General features: G+C 42.3%; 1 protein-coding gene across 1 annotated transcript in view; it reads left to right on the forward strand.

Moving 5' to 3' along the window:
• Epha4 (EPH receptor A4) overlaps positions 1–17,138 on the forward strand; it is a 140,222-nt gene that overhangs the window by 102,558 nt on the left and 20,526 nt on the right. The window contains 5 exon segments of the mRNA XM_005070450.4: positions 4,676–4,800; positions 5,875–6,034; positions 7,081–7,192; positions 15,380–15,438; positions 16,992–17,105. Of these exon segments, the coding sequence (XP_005070507.1) occupies positions 4,676–4,800; positions 5,875–6,034; positions 7,081–7,192; positions 15,380–15,438; positions 16,992–17,105 (570 nt within the window).

Raw genomic sequence — 17,138 nt, forward strand, 5'->3', positions numbered from 1 at the left:
TCAATTTAAGAAGTCAGGAAAAGTATTTGCATACATCCTAGAGCTACAGATGAAAAATGCTAAACAAATTGTCAGCACCTTTGTCAGTCTGAAGAGCAATCCCCTCAAAATGTCTGGAACAGGTGCACTGAAGCCTGGCTTTTCTGTTAGCTTCCATTTGAATGACATTTTACAGCCTGTGTGTTTGAAAAGTGTTCAGAAACGTCACGTGGACTGAAACAGAGGTCCCATTTATAATTAGAATTGTCATTTGCTTCGCCCCCGATTGTCAATGTCTTGGTTAAACTAAATGACAAAACTAAACCCACAAAAGGTCATGAGAGGTAGATGCAGATGGAGGAGAATTTGAAGGATGACTCGTGACTGGCACTTAATATTCAGGACATGTTTCATTGCCCACAAGTAGAGTAGATCAGTTTTAACATTCAGGACATGTTTCATTGTCCACAAGTAGAGTAGATCAGTTTTAACATTTAGTTCATTATTGTTTACTCAAATGCATTGACCACCCACACTATATGCTAGACACCCTGAATCCAGAGAATGTAGTGACAATCAAAGTAAGACCTGCTCCAAAAGTAAGCATCCCAGCAGCTCGAGCTTGTATCTGGAAGTCAGGAACTTTACTATGAAGAATCGAGGCAAGAAAAGTTGATGGACTTGACCAAGATGGAAACTAACACATCTTAGAATGCGACTTTTTCTTTTTTGTCTTTGTTTTTTCTTTTCAAATCAGTCGAGTCAAATTCTACTAAGTCATTTAGGTGAAAAATACTTAAGGTATGTGAATTGAATGATTTTCCCTCTTTTCCTTAGTTTTCCTACATTGGACACCGTCCTCACACCACCAAGAGGCAAAAGACGCTTGCTAATTTGCAGCAGGTCCACTCGTTGCTGTCTTACTTCCTCACCCTCACGCTGGCGGTTTAGTTTTTTGTTTGTTTGTTTGTTTTGAGACAGAGTCTCATGGGAGCTAAGCCAGTTCCTGGATTCACTCTACACTCAGCTCCGTGGTGCCGGGATTATAGGTGTTCCCCGCCATTCCCCACCTAAGCTGTCAGAAAAACTTCAGAGCCCTCATAAGTTCTTTTCTCATGGAAGAACACTGTCTCCAAAGCAAACCGGAAGACAGCTGCACCATCTTCAACCCCGGCACTGTGGCACAGGCAGGGTAGATTAGATCTTGGAGTTTGAGGTCAGCCTGGTCTACAGAATGAGTTCCAGGCCAGCCAGGGCTACATAGAGAAACCCTGTTTTGAAAAGGCAAACTAAACAAACAAACAAACAACATTGGTGGCACTTGAGGTGGACCTAGGGAAGGACTATTGGGTTGTTACAAAATAAGAAATTGCTCTGTGTGTAAAGCTAATTTTTTTTTTTTTGCCAAGGTCAGGGTCTCAAGTCGGTGACTGGATAGCCTCAGTGTTTCTTTACTGCTGGCGAATCTCATGTTTTAACAAAGCTTGGGGAGGCAACAGTGCCCAGCAAAGGTTGATAGCATGGTCTCACTTACATTTTATATTTTTATGGTTATCTGCCATTAGTTGCAAATAATGACAGTGTTTAACTTATTAATGGGAAGTTTTCTTTCAAGATAAAAGTTCTAAATAAATAGTATGTGTGTGTTTGTAAGAAGAACATCACTTACTCATGATACAAATTGGAGGGAGCAGCAAATGGGTGGTATGAGAAGACCAACGCTTGCGAACCACTGGGCTAAGAAAAAGACTGGGACATTCCATTGCCAAATACCTCATCTAGGGAAATGAGGTGCAGGCAGGCACACGTGGCAACCTGATGGCTTCCAGATGTAGATTTGGAGGCTGTATTGGAAATAGGATAGATAAAGACAAGCGGACAGCCCGTATGTGGCTTATGATGTGGAGGACATTCAAGTTGCCTCTCCAGAGTGGCAGTGCGGCAGAGCTGAAGTTTTCTCAGGCCTGAGTTCTTCCCAGGGGAGGGATGAGTGAAGATCTTCTTAGAGAGCAAGGCATGTGCAAACACCTGACTTAGGTATGCTTCCCAGAGTCACCTGGCAATGGATGGCTTTTGTTACTGTGTCCATCTAAACACCCCTCTCAAAAGCAGCTGTTCAATAAAGAATTCAGATGTGACAGTCCAGTCACAGGTACCTTTTGCGAATTAGAGCTGTTCGTTGTATATTTCTGTAGATGGTTCCAGAGGCGTGTATCAGCTCTGAACTCCCCTGACTGCCCTCACACCTTGGACAAGATCCACTCTGTTCATTTTATTTCACGTCTGTGCACATCCATTTTCCAAGTAGGTGTGCATTAAGAATAATGAAGTAACAAAGGGGATCACAGTGTGTTGTCCCCTCCTGGCTCCAGACTTTCAAATACCCAAGCTGAGCTCAGATTCCCTTTGGATGGCTACAGGAATGCGGCTACTCAAACCTCAGAAATGGAAATGGATTCATTTCTCGGGGTTTGTGATGTCTTGATGACCTAGCCAGAGAGAAACCACTTTTACTTCAGCAGCACTCTCTGAGGGCAGACAGGCAATTGTTGGCCAAAGAAGCTGTCCATTTCTCAGACTGTTTCAGAGAGAAACTTGATTTGATAATTTTCTGATTTGTTCCCCTCCTGCCTTTTCTCAAATGGCTTCACGTTTTCTATTTCATTTCCCAATCTCTAACATCAGGATCTAAAGAGCCCCCTTTTATGGAGTGTATGCTAAAGCACTCCTTTAGGCAATGTATTTATTACCTGGAGTGAAATGGCTGTTCGCAGCCAGGCAGCCTTCTGTGACTTCTACCACTCCCCCCCCCCCTATAAGAAAGTTGTTCCTTGAATTTTACAGGATAAAAGTTCTATGCCAACCAGCACAGAAAAAAGCTCTGTGTGTGTGTGTGTGTATGTACACATCTAAAGAGCACATTTCCGTTTTTCATTTTCTTCAGATGTTCAGTGGCTTCCATATGTCTGCTGCATACGAGTTGGGTATTACTAACCTTGGCCTTGCCTTTGATGGAGACCATGTGTACTGCACTGTGTCTTCCACTGGTGTTTATGCCTGAGTAGTTCCAATCTGGAATAGCAGAGAGAGACAGAGAAGCATTGGGAAGGATGTCTGAACGTATGGTTCCATCTTGCGGCATCCCTGACAGAGATGTCAGGCTTGTCAGTATCTGTGCAGGAGACAACCCTTGCTAGATTGACTCTGTCATGGAGACTTCCTTTTATAAGTCTGTTCACTACATTCTGCCACCAGGATACACATACATCCCATGTGGTCAGGCAGCACTGACACTTTCCATATTTTGGTTCTGTTGATAATTTATTTCACTTATTCTTTCCTGCATTGAGAATTGGCAGTCCTGTGGGTACCAGGATGGGCGGGGAAGGACAACATTCATTTGTTGGAAGCCCATTTTCACATATTCCCACAGTTTGGGGAGTAAAGTGAATATGCATTCAATTTAGCAAGCCTCCTAATCTCTGGTACTTGAGGCCAGCTTTGTGAGATAAGATGAAGGATTTCATGAAAGCTTCCCCTTCTCTCTGGGGATTGAACATTGACACTGGCCCATGTCTGTCACAGCAGAGCTGCTAACAGCTGGCTGGAGACAACAACACTGCAGAGGGAAGATGCAAGCATTGAGCAGGCTGACTTTATAAATCTCAAGTATGCACCCCCTGCCACCATTGCAGCTCCAATAACATACCCAAAAAGACTGCCTTCATGTCGTTCTCGTGGAAAGGAAGGTTTGTTACTCAGCAGGCACAAGAACAATTTCAACTCTTGTAAAAAATGGTTGTGTAATGTCATTTATGTCCAGGGAGACCATTGTGGCTTTATTTGTGTTCTTTATTATTTGCATGGCCGTGTTTAAATGGAAAAGTCTTACTGTAATTAAGCAGTGCCTTGTTTATATTGGAGAGTGTATAAATCCTTTGCCTTCCAACATTCTCCACAGTAACTGTGGAAGGATGGTAAATCCCCCTGCTTGGATAAAATTAAATATCAGTAAGATGCATCAGTGCTTAGGGTTAGGGTGAAAAAGTTACTGAGCTTGAAGGGAGGTTGCCTTGAGACAACTATGGCTTGGAAAAGGGCAGCTCAAGCAGCATTGCCTGTACTCACAGCCCAAGAGCAAGAGTGCTTTTATGTTTTTACGTACTAGGGAAATGACCCTGTGGACTTTTGGAGTCGCCAACCCCTTACTTCACGGGTGTGTGTGTGTGTGTGTGTGTGTGTGTGTGTGTGTGTGTGTGCACATGTGTGTGTGCATGCTGTTCAGAGGCCACAGGATGACTTTGAGTCTAGATGAATGTCTACCATCCTCCTCTATCATTTGCTTTCCACCATCCCAGGGTCAATGTTACAGATCAGTGCCAACCACACCCAGTTTTTTGCGGGTGCTGGGAATTCAAACTCAGGTCCTCATGATTACAGAGCAAGTGTCTTGCCCACTGAGCCATGTCTGCAGTCCCCTCACAGATGATCTTTTAAAGCTCAGTCATATAGAAAGCAAAGTCTGAAGACAATGAAAAACACCGTGTTTCACTGGAGAAGGGCATCACAGCCCAGGGGAAGGCAAACCCACACAACGTTCTGAAGTAGAGTGAAAATTGTTGCATGATGTTTCCCAAAACAAGTTTCTTTCTTAAGTAAGATTTTGTTCTTTGTTTTCTCTCTCTCTCCCTGATAGCACCATCATCCATCGCTTTGGTCCAGGCTAAAGAAGTCACAAGATACAGTGTCGCTCTGGCTTGGTTGGAACCAGATCGACCAAATGGAGTGATCTTAGAATATGAAGTCAAGTATTATGAAAAGGTATTTCTTCCCTTCTCTCCCTCCCTCACTTCCTTCTTCCCTTCATTTTTCCTTCTTACTATTCCTATCCCTCTGTTTTTCAAGTAGTAATAAATACCAAAATCAAATGCATCTTGATTCCCAACAAAATATGATTATGAAATGTAATATTTGCCTCGTTATCTTGAAAAACATGCATTATGTTCTAATATAATTATATTTTCTATCTAGTAAGAGAAATCAAGACCTAATCTATATACCTTCTATCATAGAGAATGACTCATAACTGCTAAAATAATGATATGTTTAAGCAGATCACTGCTGCTCAAAATGAAGGTGTGGGTTTTGATGACTTTTAACAGAAAAATTGGGTGAGGAAAATTACCTTCTTCATCCCCGTATAGAAAGGCATTAATTTTGCAAATAACTTGTCTCTTAAAGGACAGAGCTCTGAAGAGAGCTATTTGCATCCAAGCTTGTCCTGAAAATGAACAATTTTTTTCAAGACAGGGTTTCTCTGTGTAGCCCAGTCTAGCCTTGAACTCAGAGATCCACTTGCCTCTGCCTCCCGAGTGCTGGGGTTAAAGGCATTACCTATTGGCTTCCTTATTGGAAGCAGAAAGGGGACTGGATTGTTGAAGAGATATCAGATTACAACATTTTGCCATTTTCAGACAGAAAGGGACCTTTGTGAGGGGGGCAGTATAGCGTAGAAGGACCAGAGATGGGTGCAATGGTTGGCTGCACACTGAGGAGGACCGGGAGGGCATGCACAGGGGTGACACTGAAATGAAGATAGGATGCTGATTTCAGTTTCCTCTTAGGAAAACATCAACCATCATTTGATATTCTTTTCAAAATCAGATTATTTCATCTTCAATGCCCCTCAAAATTATAAATAATGATCAATGCCAACATTGACCCTGAACTTTTTTTTTTTGACCTGTAAAAAGTGGTAGCAGTACTTCAGTACCACAAACACTGCAGAGCATTTCCGAGAACATGGGGCTCAGAGAATGTATGCGGTGCCAGGTCACTTGCCTCCACCTCCTTCCTAGAGCAGGAGAACTCATTTTGCCATTTCACCAAATGTAGGATCAGAATGAACGAAGCTATCGCATAGTTCGGACGGCTGCCAGGAACACAGATATCAAAGGCCTGAACCCTCTGACTTCCTATGTGTTCCACGTGAGAGCCAGGACTGCCGCTGGCTATGGAGACTTCAGTGAGCCCTTGGAGGTCACTACCAACACAGGTAAAGAGACCACCCAGACACCACCCATTCCCAGATGCTTTTACTTATAGGTTGAGCCCTCCACTCTGCTGAAATCCAAAGAGCTGTGTCCAATTTTTGGCTAGGTAAGCACTTGGCTACTGTGGACATTTGCATGAAACAAGATAGTCAGTGTCTCCTTGTTAGAAACCCTCACACTATTTGGAGAAGAGCATTTTTCATAATAGTTTCTTATCTGTCTTCCTATGGGTGAAAAATGATGTCAGTGTCAGTCCTTTTTGAACTTTCTATCCAACCATGAATAATGGGTTTGCTAACCTGACTAATTGAGGGTTCTGTACCCACCCTACATTAGGAAAAGGAGTTTTCTTCCTGAGATTAAAGAAGGAACCAAAATTACCCTTTCTTTCCCTACTTACTTTTAGGAATCTGTTTAAATCGTGTCATTAGTGTGCATGTATATTTTTACGTGCCACATACAAACGTTAAGTCTTGCTCCCGGGAGAGCTGGAATGGCTAACTGAACAGAAGTTTCCTGAGCTAGAGATGCCTCCTCCTTAATTACGGAACCCAGACTGGGCCTCTTGATGGGAAGAGGGTGGGACTGAATTTTTCAACATCTGTTACAGATATAACGTGGTCTTACTGACACATTGTTGAATGAGGATGGTGACAGATGGGGAAGGACACTGGCATCCTTGGTCTTACACAGGAAAGCTATAAGGAGGAGGTGGCCTTAAGGCCACCTCTAATAGGTTAGTTTTCATAGCTGGGTGTGGAAGTAGAGCGTTCGAAACAATTTGTCCCTTCTGAACTTTCCAGAATGTCTTTTTCACTAAGAAATGTATTTTTTTCATTATGTAAGAGTTTTGACAAAAAGGATATGAAGGCATCAAAGCATATATTTTTAGATTCATCACCGAGTGGTTTAAAAGTACGGGGTGGAAAGGTGTATTTGCTTAGGAAATGCTGCTGAACGGATTGCTTCAGAAAGTTGAATGTGCTAACAAGTTCCATCACTTAGGACCACCACCCCCTATATGACCCTCGTGTAACTGTCATTCCAGTGCCTTCCCGGATCATTGGTGATGGAGCCAACTCCACAGTCCTGCTGGTTTCCGTCTCTGGCAGTGTGGTGCTGGTGGTCATTCTCATTGCAGCTTTTGTCATCAGTCGTAGGTAAGGATCGAAGCTCAGCCCCCTCCTTCCCAGTTTCTGCAGGAGGCTTTTATCTTCTCCACACAAAGCTTTGGAATGCCAGGGGTTCTCTTCCATTGGATCATTTCACATCCCTCCTGGACTTTATGGCAGGAACTGGGTGGCAGCCTTCCCTATTAAGAGTCTTGCAAAAAATAAATAAATAAATAAATAAATGTCTACTGGTTCCAGGAAGCCAATGGGCGATTTCTAGATGTGTTAAGCTGCGGGGTGTTAAGTTTGTCCTCTGGTAAGTCTGGACTCTGCACCCAAGTGCTGAGCTTATTACTATTTGACAGCTGTATTTGTTTTCTCTTATTAGATAACAGTGGTTATTGCCTGCCTAAAAGGGTTGTTGGCAAGAACCTTTGATAGACACATTAGGTACCACAGCAACATTGTAGGCGCTTCAGCATGTTATTGGTTAACAAGAACGGTAAGGAATATGAGCACTGTGCCTCCCCATCCCTCGGGAAAACGCCATCACTATCTTCAGTATCTGCGTGGGCAGCATATTTATCCCATGTGTGCATTTAAGTAACTTGATTCTTGAAAGGGAGAGAGAGCTAGTGATGGCTTGGTTGCATGGTCTTTGGAGCAACCCTGCTTCTTACTATCACTTCTGTCCAATTGTTCATACTGATCAGTAACGTCATGGGGTACAGCTGTTCATCATCAACTGTACCTCACATCCGAGGTTTCCCCACCACATACCACATCCACAATTTCCCAAGGTGGGGCTTTTGTTGTGAATATGACCTTCTTCAATATAAAGCTCTTCCTGTGACAGAAGATGAAACTGATGTAAAGGAAGATACAGTGCTTGTCCAATGTCATCTTGTTGCTGTGATTGTAGTTTGAACTCTAGTTGGTCCCCCAGTAGCCATGCTTAGCTCTCAGACCACTGACTGTCCTGTTGTCCCATCCACCTGCTGCTGCTCTCACCAATGTCAAGACAATGTCTTTGACTGTTGCCATCACATTTGCAAGTCACTGCTTTTATTGCACGCTGATGTTGACTTTAGGGTGACAAACAGATGTGAGAGTTTGCCTAAGAGACCTACAAGTCACATGCTAATACCATGATCACACCCTTGCTTTCCAGAGTGCCCCAGTATACAGAGATCCATTTGTTCACTGTAATAGTAACACAATATGCAACCATGTATTGCTTCGAATGGTGTCTCTGTGTTTGTCACTGGCTTCGTTCCTTTTGACAAAGCCTGTAAATCGGTGTATTTGACTAGAGCGATGAGTTAAATCTCCAAGAAGTAAAAATTTGAGAGGCAATCAAGACTTTTCCTAATTTGCTGCCATGAGATTTTGTTTGTGTGCCTGTGTGTGTCATGTACATATACATTATTTGAAGTGATGGGTTAAACTGAGCTTTTCAGATTGCAAAGGAGAACAAAGGGAGCATATGGAAATTACATCAGCATTTTTTGGAATTTGTGCATATTTCAGTGTTTCGAGTATAAGAAGAAGTACAAAAAATGGGGGAGGATGTGACTGAATAACATGAATGACCTCTACTTCAAACACAGTAGCCTGAAGTCCAGCCACTGTGTGATGCTTAGACACACGTGAATGTTCCAAAACACTTGGCACGTGAACTTATCATGTGCTACGACTGGGTTTATTCTGCTGTTGTGGTCTAGTTTTTCTGTAGATTGCCTTTCATTCTCTTTTTTTTTCTCTCTCTCTTTTCTTACATAATTGTTTGTCTTCAGTGTCCCCAAACACAACAGTCAGACTAAGCAGTTAGAGATAAGTCACTCCTTTTGGATGTTCGGCTTCAAACATCAGCTTTGATGAGAAGAAAGAAACCATGACACTATAATGCAGGGAGACAGCATCCTCAAGTCTGAGGACTTCATTTCCTTTGTGTTTTCATTGATCACATGATTATATAAGGGAAGAGTGGCAATGGGGATGCATGGGATTTCCAATTATGAGGCCATCCCCCCTCAGAGAATTGAGGTTGTCGAGTTACTCAGTGATGATTTCTGCCTCTTCTCCCCCATTTAAAAAAAAGTCACTTCCCAAGGCTGATAAACACTGCTTGGTGATTGGTTCTCAATGGATCACTTTTTAGAAAATGAAATGTCAGCCCCTTGCCCTCATATTGATTCTTCCTTAGTGGCAGCCGTAAAGCTGTCAGGGGAAGGGCTGCCTGGAGCCAGGTAGTTGACAGGCCTGCAGTGGGATGCTCACTCAGCTAATTCTTCTCCCCCTGCAGCCTGTCTGCTCTGTTATCTGGGACAACTACACGTGTTAAACTAGGACAACAACAGGTGAACATTGAAGAGACAGGGACTGCGGACAAAAAGTCAGGCCCGGGATTTTATAGAGTACAAATGACAGGTAGTAAATGGTCCCCCGAAATAGTCTTGCCCAGCCTTGGCATCCGTGTGAGAAAGTCACAGCTGGAGATTCTGAGCCTGCCCAAGGTCTTTTCCTGTCACCCCCTTTTGCTTCTGAAGGCCACAGAGTAGTGATGTCAGAAAGGATTATTCTAGAAACCAGGCATGTTGTTATCCAGCACTGGGGAATCTGAGGCAGGAGAATTGATAGGTGTGGACTAGCCTGTGTCCATAGTGAAACAGAGCCCCTGGAAGCTGAGCCGAATCTCACAGGGGCTGTGTTGTTGGCATGTGAATGTGAGATCTCTAGATGTAGTTAGAAAAAGACTCACAGAGGGAGACAAAAGTCCCAGAGCTTCTGCTGTCACCAGGAGAAAATCTGTTTGTTGCTAATATGTTCTTTAAGGGGAAACTGCCTCAGGCTCACAGTTGGCATGTTGCTAGATTTTTAAAATAGTGATAGTGTTTATTTAATTTATGATGAGAAGCCTGCATGTGATGTAATCAAGATCAGCTCCAGTTTCTATCAGGTTTTCTCCCTTCTTCCTTCTCCCCTGCCCCCTTCCTTCCTCCTTCCTTCATTCTCTCTTCCTCTTTTTTTCTTCCCTCCTTTCTCAACTTGAAAGTAAACATTTAGGAATTTCTGTCAATGAATGAAATTATTGCAGTTATAGATTTTATTTAAGTATTCAATATGCAATCAACATTAAATGCTGTCCTGCCGAGCAAAGTATGTTGACTCAGCTATGTTTTTACAACTCACATGTAGAGTAAATAAGTCTTACTCCTAATTTTTTTACATTGTATTTATTGTGATATATAATGTGTATAGACTACAATGTGCATGTTGGTTCTAGGGACTGAACTCAAGTCTTTAGACTTGGCAGTAGAAGCCTTTACCTAGTAAGCTGTCTGGACAACTTCTAATTTACATTCAATGGCATTGTAGGTCTGTACTTAGATTATCATTTCAGATGTCTTCCAGAGCTCCTAACTATCTTGCTTTGTTGTAAATGTGACACTGGGCTACTGTCATGAGAACTCTTATCCCAAGCTATACGTATACATTTGCTGAAGAGAAAACCCACATTTCCTTATTTACATGTTTATGTGTTTGTGACCTCTAGTTTAACCACTTTTTCTATCACTTTTTAAACTTCTCTTTCAAAGGGCTGTTAATAGTTGTGTCATTAAATGAAATTTGAAACCCAGAACCTCCCAGACTAATGATGGGATCTGTAAAAAAATTTGGCTGACAACTCTTCCCCTAAGATATCAATGATTTTACCAATTTATCTTCAAAACCACCCAAGGTGAATGAATTCCGATTATTTTAGACTACTCTTTTTCTTTGACATTTATTTATTTAGCATGTATGTGTGGGTCAAAGGACAAATTGCAGGAATTGGCTTTATTCTCCTACCTATCACAGGACTCCCAAGGATCGAGAGTCCCTAGGCTTGCTAGGAAGTGCCTTTACTCATGAGCCATCATGCTGGCCCTCAATAGTAGTTTATTGTTCAAACATGTTAAACAGTCCTAAAAAATGAGTAAAATATGAGGAGAGTCCTAGGGTTTTCTTTAAAGACTCTTTGGTTAAGGCACAGCATGACCTGATGACCCAACACATGCTCTTCACAGGATGCCCTAATATCGATGGTCAGTGCTACTGGGCACTTTCACCAGATTTCAAAGAACCAGATTGATTTTAAAGAAAGCAATTTAACATCCATGGAAAGATTTAGACATATTTATCAGGGCCTGCAAATCAGCCTGTGATCTTTGAATAAATGACGCTGAATGCAGGAAACAAACTCAGTTAATTTGTCTTCTATCCAAGGTTAACACTGTCCACTTTGGGACTGACAGTTCTACCTGCGTCTATTTCTCCTTGAGCCCTCATACTCTTCTCTGGAATGTTTTGCTCATGTAGAAATGAATGCACTTAAATCTTTACCCAAATAGGCTCTGATGACCTCATGTACGGTCACACAATTAGCAGGCAAAGGATTCCCAGGGGAACATTTTTCTAAGCAACTTGCAAGCACTCACACAGGTTCAAGTCCAGCTCTATCAAACTGCTGCTTGGGTGAAGAGTTGAGGCGTCTTTTGATGTGGCCACAGTGGCAGCTTGAGGAGGGGGAAGAAGAAGGATGCTGGCTATGAATCTCTGGAAAGGCTACAGGAGCCATGCTCCTTATTACTGCTTCATCTTTAATGTGTACTTTAGTGAATAAATTACTTACCGTTTACTAATTAACTTGGAGCAGTGTACCACATCCATCAAATCTGTCCGCTTGATGGGGAAAGTTGGTATTTTGATAAAAGCGAGGTTTATGGGAGGCCCCCCGCCACACTCCTGTCCTCTTATTTGTTTTATTGAGTACTCAGGGTGCCAGGAGTACATTGGCTGGGCGGTTTCCTGCTGTTCCCTCTGGTGATGGTTAATGCCCTTATTAGCCAGTCCCTGGGACAGCAGGGAGGCTTGCATTCACTCAAAGTTTCACCTGCAGTGTGGGGCCCTTTGCCAGGACGCCTTCTGTGGCAAGGTTCCATGTTTCCTTCTGGACAATTCTAAGAAACCACTCCACTACTTCCCCTTGCTAATCTTTGCCTTGTCCACATCTTTGTAATTAGAAAATCTGCCACAAAGCCTTGTTTCAGCCATTCAGGTGATCTGTCTGGGATGTCAATTTAGACTCAGCTCCTCAGGAGGGCTCACCCAAAGTAAGCTTCAATGGCCTTTCTTCCCTGGGATAATAATGAGCCACATTGTCCCACTCAGATCCAAGGGGGAAGGGTCAGAGGTGACTGAGGTAGAACAAAACGTGGGCATTTTTGTTTTCAAGGTATTATTAGAGCACTAATAGGCCGCAATTAGCCTTTGAACAGTAATCCTCGTGTTTCTCAATATCCTCTGTCCCCTCGTAGGGTCCTCTACTCCAAATAACACTGCACATTAAAAAGATCTTTAAATGTGCACCTTCGCCACTCATTTAATTCTTCTATGTCAGCAGGACTGAGGAAGGGATGGGAGGGTCAACCTTATCATTAATGACCTCTGCCATTTTGTATTTCCTCTGACTTTGTCCATTGTTAATGAATGTGCTTGATGTGAAAGCGGCCATCTTCATGGTTGCTTGAGGCCACTGGTTTCTATTGTAGACACCCGTTTTTTTGTTTTTAAACCAACTATTTAATTTCAAAAGGAGGCCAAGAGCTCGAGGGTATGGCTCAAGGGTGGGGTGCTTTTTTAGCAAGCACCAGATTCTGTGTTGGGCCTCCAGAAAGGTGAATAAAGGAGGGCCACTACTAAGGCTTTCTTGTTCTATGTACTTTCCCCCTTAATTTCTCTATTGGAGTTCTGAAATGGTTTAAAAGATAATCTTGTGATTTCAGAGAAGGCTTTTAGAGCCCTGATAAGATAGCCTATCACACCCTGGGGACTTAGTCTTGGTGTTTTTCTACCCAAAATATTCTCTTTCCTAACACCCTTCTGTCAACTTTAAAAGGGGACAAAGGAGGGGAGGGCAGAATGGAGGGGCCCCCAATGTTTCTAGAATGTTCTTTTTATTCGGGGCATTAAATCTATTTGTTAAGTTTATTTTATGAAGCCGTTGCTTTCTTTAAGAGTGGTTGAATGTGATTTGTGGGCTTATTGATACAATATGCACCATTAGGGCTGGAGAGATAGCTCAGTCAGTCGATTTCTAGAACGCAAGTAGTACCAAATTAAAGCCAGCGTGGTGGTTTTGTGTGCTGGAATCCAACCGAGGAGGCACAGACAAGGTAGATGGCTAGTCAAAGCCACAGGCCATGGTAAGAGACCTTATCTGAAAACGTGGGCAGTGTCAGAAGAACAATACCCAAGGTTTTAGTCTGGTATTCCTACTACTGTGTGTGTGTGTACACATGCACACACATAATCATTTGATACTTTTGAATGTACTATTAATATTAAGTACGTTCTAGGAGAGGCACTGTGCAGGTCTTGGATCATGGCACCTATCAAAGCCTATACTTGCCAAGAAGGGATATGAGTGATTCACTTGATGTCACTGGTTCTGAGTCCTCATCCGTACCATGTCCTCATCTGTACAATGGAACTGAACATGTGGTTTCCACCTGATTCCCCTCATAGGGTTGTTGTGAACAAGCAATTAAATAATAGACCCTTTGAAGGCCCTTTGAAAAGCTAACTGCAAAGGAAAACACAGGCTGTTATTTGGTACTGAAATATGCACTTTGCAGTTAACTGTGGTAACTAGGGGTCTCTGTTTGCTAAGCTGGTTTGGGCTTTGCAAACAGTTAGGGGAGGAGATAATGTATGTAATGAGACGACTTTGAAAAGTTAAATGCAATGTAAGAGCACAAGGTATTATTATTTGCGAGGGAATTATCCACGTAGAGGAACATCTGTGGGCTCCGAGGGTCTGATTGCTGAGCTGGTGCCTAAGGAGCTGACAAATGAGAGGCTGTGGGAGGAAACTTTGCGCATGTGCCCAGGGCTGTGCTGCCAGAGGCGGGCTGCCTGCCTGCCTGCTCTGCCTAGCACCTTTAGTTTCTTTGCTGTTTTCTCTTCTGTGGGGTTGTCTGCCTTTCTACCTGTTGTAAGTGGAAGAGTTGAGGGTGCCTCATCCTGATAGGAATGCAAGCACAGTGGCTAGGGAGTCTTACCGTGCCTCTGACACACAAAGCACAAAGAGTAATCTCACTGCAAATTTTACATTATGAGAGTCACATATCAACACATTTTATTCCCTGGTTTGGTTCTAGTCTCCTAACGTGAAGTGATCTATAATAAAATGAGATTGTTTTCCATAAGTGATTCATATTTTCCTGACTCAAGTTTTATATGTATTAAAGAGTTATATTTCCTAAAGCAATATAAAAAACAACAACAACAAATCATCTAACTCCAACAGGACATGGAAGGCAATATGCAAACTTTGAGACACCAAGTACCTCGTATTGGAACAGAAGTATACAGATCTGGTCTACAACATCTATTGAAATGTAGTTAACTACAAGGCAAATATTTACTTCCTAGAATTTCATTTGATATATACATATACATGTATATATAATGCTTTAGGGTGTGCCCCCCCCCGCCAACCCCCAGCAGATGACCTAACATAGGGCCTTGCTTTTGGTAAGAGATCTGCCACTGAGCTAAATCTGCAGCCTCTGAAACCTAATGTGATAATGAGGTGTTACAATACTATCATGATTATAACAACAGGATGTGTTATTCATTACCTATCACACACTAAACATTATTGCCATTGCACTGATGAAACTCGTTTTAATTAAGAATATGTATGCAGGGCCAGCAAGATGGTTCAGAATGAAAAGGCACTTTAACTTGAATTCAATCTCTAAAAGCTACCAGAAGGTGGAATGAGGGAACCAATTCTCCAATGTTGTCCTTTGAGTCTCCCCCTCACTCCCCTGCCCACCCCCCCTGCCTGCCCTTGTGCCCACACATGCACTCACACACACACACACACACACACACACACACACACACACACACACACAAAATGGGGTCATATTGGAAAAAAAACAAAACAGCCAGTCAGGTATTCTGGGCTGTGGTGGCTTAAGCTTGTAACCCTGACTCAATATGAGGTAGCATTCTCTTTCTTCTTATTTTATCTCTCCCAAGCCTCAGTTTCCTTATGTGTAAAGTGTGCACTACCTATGCACCTGACTTCTGTTGCACTCAGGAAGAATTTGCTTACAGCTCTTTCATTACAGGTTTTGTGGTAGAAATCATTTTCTTTTCTTTTCTTTTTTTTAATAGACGGAGTAAGTACAGCAAAGCGAAACAGGAAGCAGATGAAGAGAAACATTTGAATCAAGGTAAAAAATTGGTTCCAAAAAATAATTTCTTCTTTTTTTTAGATAATGCTTTGTGTTGTCTGACTTAGAAATTTTGGTTAATGTGCCTATTAATATTTACATAACGTGTTCCTTATCCAAATAACATTCTTCAAGGATGTCAAGGTACAATTGGTGATTCAAGGCTATGTAAATAGTGTTAGAGGCAGGAAGTTCTTTCAACTCTGCTTATGTATCTCTGCTCTGGAAAAGTATTTCTGTAGCTGGGCAGCAAGATACAGTGGGTTGTTATTTTCTTCTTGTTTTTGGGCTTTTTGAGACAGGGTTTCTCTGTGTAGCCTTGGCTGTCCTGAAACTAGCTCTGTAGACCAGGTTCGCCTTGAACTCACAGACATCCACCTGCCTCTGCCTCAAAACTGCTGGGATTTTTATGGTTGTACCACCACTGTCCAGCTGGGTTAGTTATTATTTTCATAAGCAACAAAAAAGGTGTGGGATGATAGAAGAAGAAGTAGGTATAGAGCAGTGGTAGGGGATACTGGAATGATAGCCATCAAGACTGTGTTAGTGGATTTTACATGTTGTTGATATTACAGAAAGTCTCAAAGAAGTAAATCCAAAGAAATTGGTTTAAGTGGTTGAAAACACTTAAAAGAAGCCAGATGACCCAGGAGTAATTTGTACAGCATTTTCTGAGATGGCAATAGCACCATTGGTGAGAAAAATGCCAACCTATTAAGTTATTCCTAATGACTTAGGAAGAGAAAAGGAAAAAGATGGACAAGTTCAGACAACCAAGGAGGTTTGGTCAGTTGGTGCGGTACATACTCAGGTTCCCAGTGTAAATGCCAGTAGAAAGCTGTCAGTCATGCCTGTCACCAGCTGCCTCGGAGCTTACCTTCTCAACTTGTTTGTGAGTGTGACACATGACTCAACTGTACCCATAGTATTCACACATTCAGCCAGACTATATACAGCACCACCTCCAACTGAATGTACTCTCCCAAACAGAATGCAAGTGGAGGTCCAATTTAAGAGTCCTCCCATGTATACTAATCTAGGTTTCATATGAGTCTTCATTATTGGTCTTGTATTCACTTGCTCTAAATATAGGGGAGATGTGACACCCTATAGACAGGGCCTGTGGAAAGTGAAAGTGCCCCATTGTCTTTGATAAGGGAAGTATTTGAAAAGAGGGGTAGGGTAGGACTTTAGTATTAGGACAATGGAGTAGGAGCCATTGTCTGGGAGAAAGTATCCAGACAACTCATTCCAAATTTCCTGATGAGATTCACTTTTCCATCAAGGATGAGTTGTTTTTAAACTCCTATCCTTGAAGTGTAAGGACATTCCAGGAAGTTGGTAGAACTGCAGTGTCTTAAGCAGCTAGCAAATTCTTTGTTTACCCACTAATGAAAACCAGAGCCAGAATTTAAGCATTTTCATATGTCAACGACCATATAGCTAACCCAACTTTTCCTATGTGAAGGGTTTTTTTCAAGACCTCAACCCTTTATGTTTATTCATGTTTCCCGAGATATGTGCAGCACCTTATTCCCTTGTTCCTTCCTTAGGTGTTAGAACTTACGTGGATCCCTTCACATACGAAGACCCCAACCAGGCAGTGAGAGAATTTGCCAAAGAAATCGATGCATCCTGTATTAAAATTGAAAAAGTCATAGGAGTTGGTAAGTGTCTGAGTGTCTGTCTGTCCAATAAGC

Source organism: Mesocricetus auratus, unplaced genomic scaffold (genome assembly GCF_017639785.1).
Source record: "Mesocricetus auratus isolate SY011 unplaced genomic scaffold, BCM_Maur_2.0 Super-Scaffold_100010, whole genome shotgun sequence".
In the NCBI taxonomy this organism is placed as follows: domain Eukaryota; kingdom Metazoa; phylum Chordata; class Mammalia; order Rodentia; family Cricetidae; genus Mesocricetus; species Mesocricetus auratus.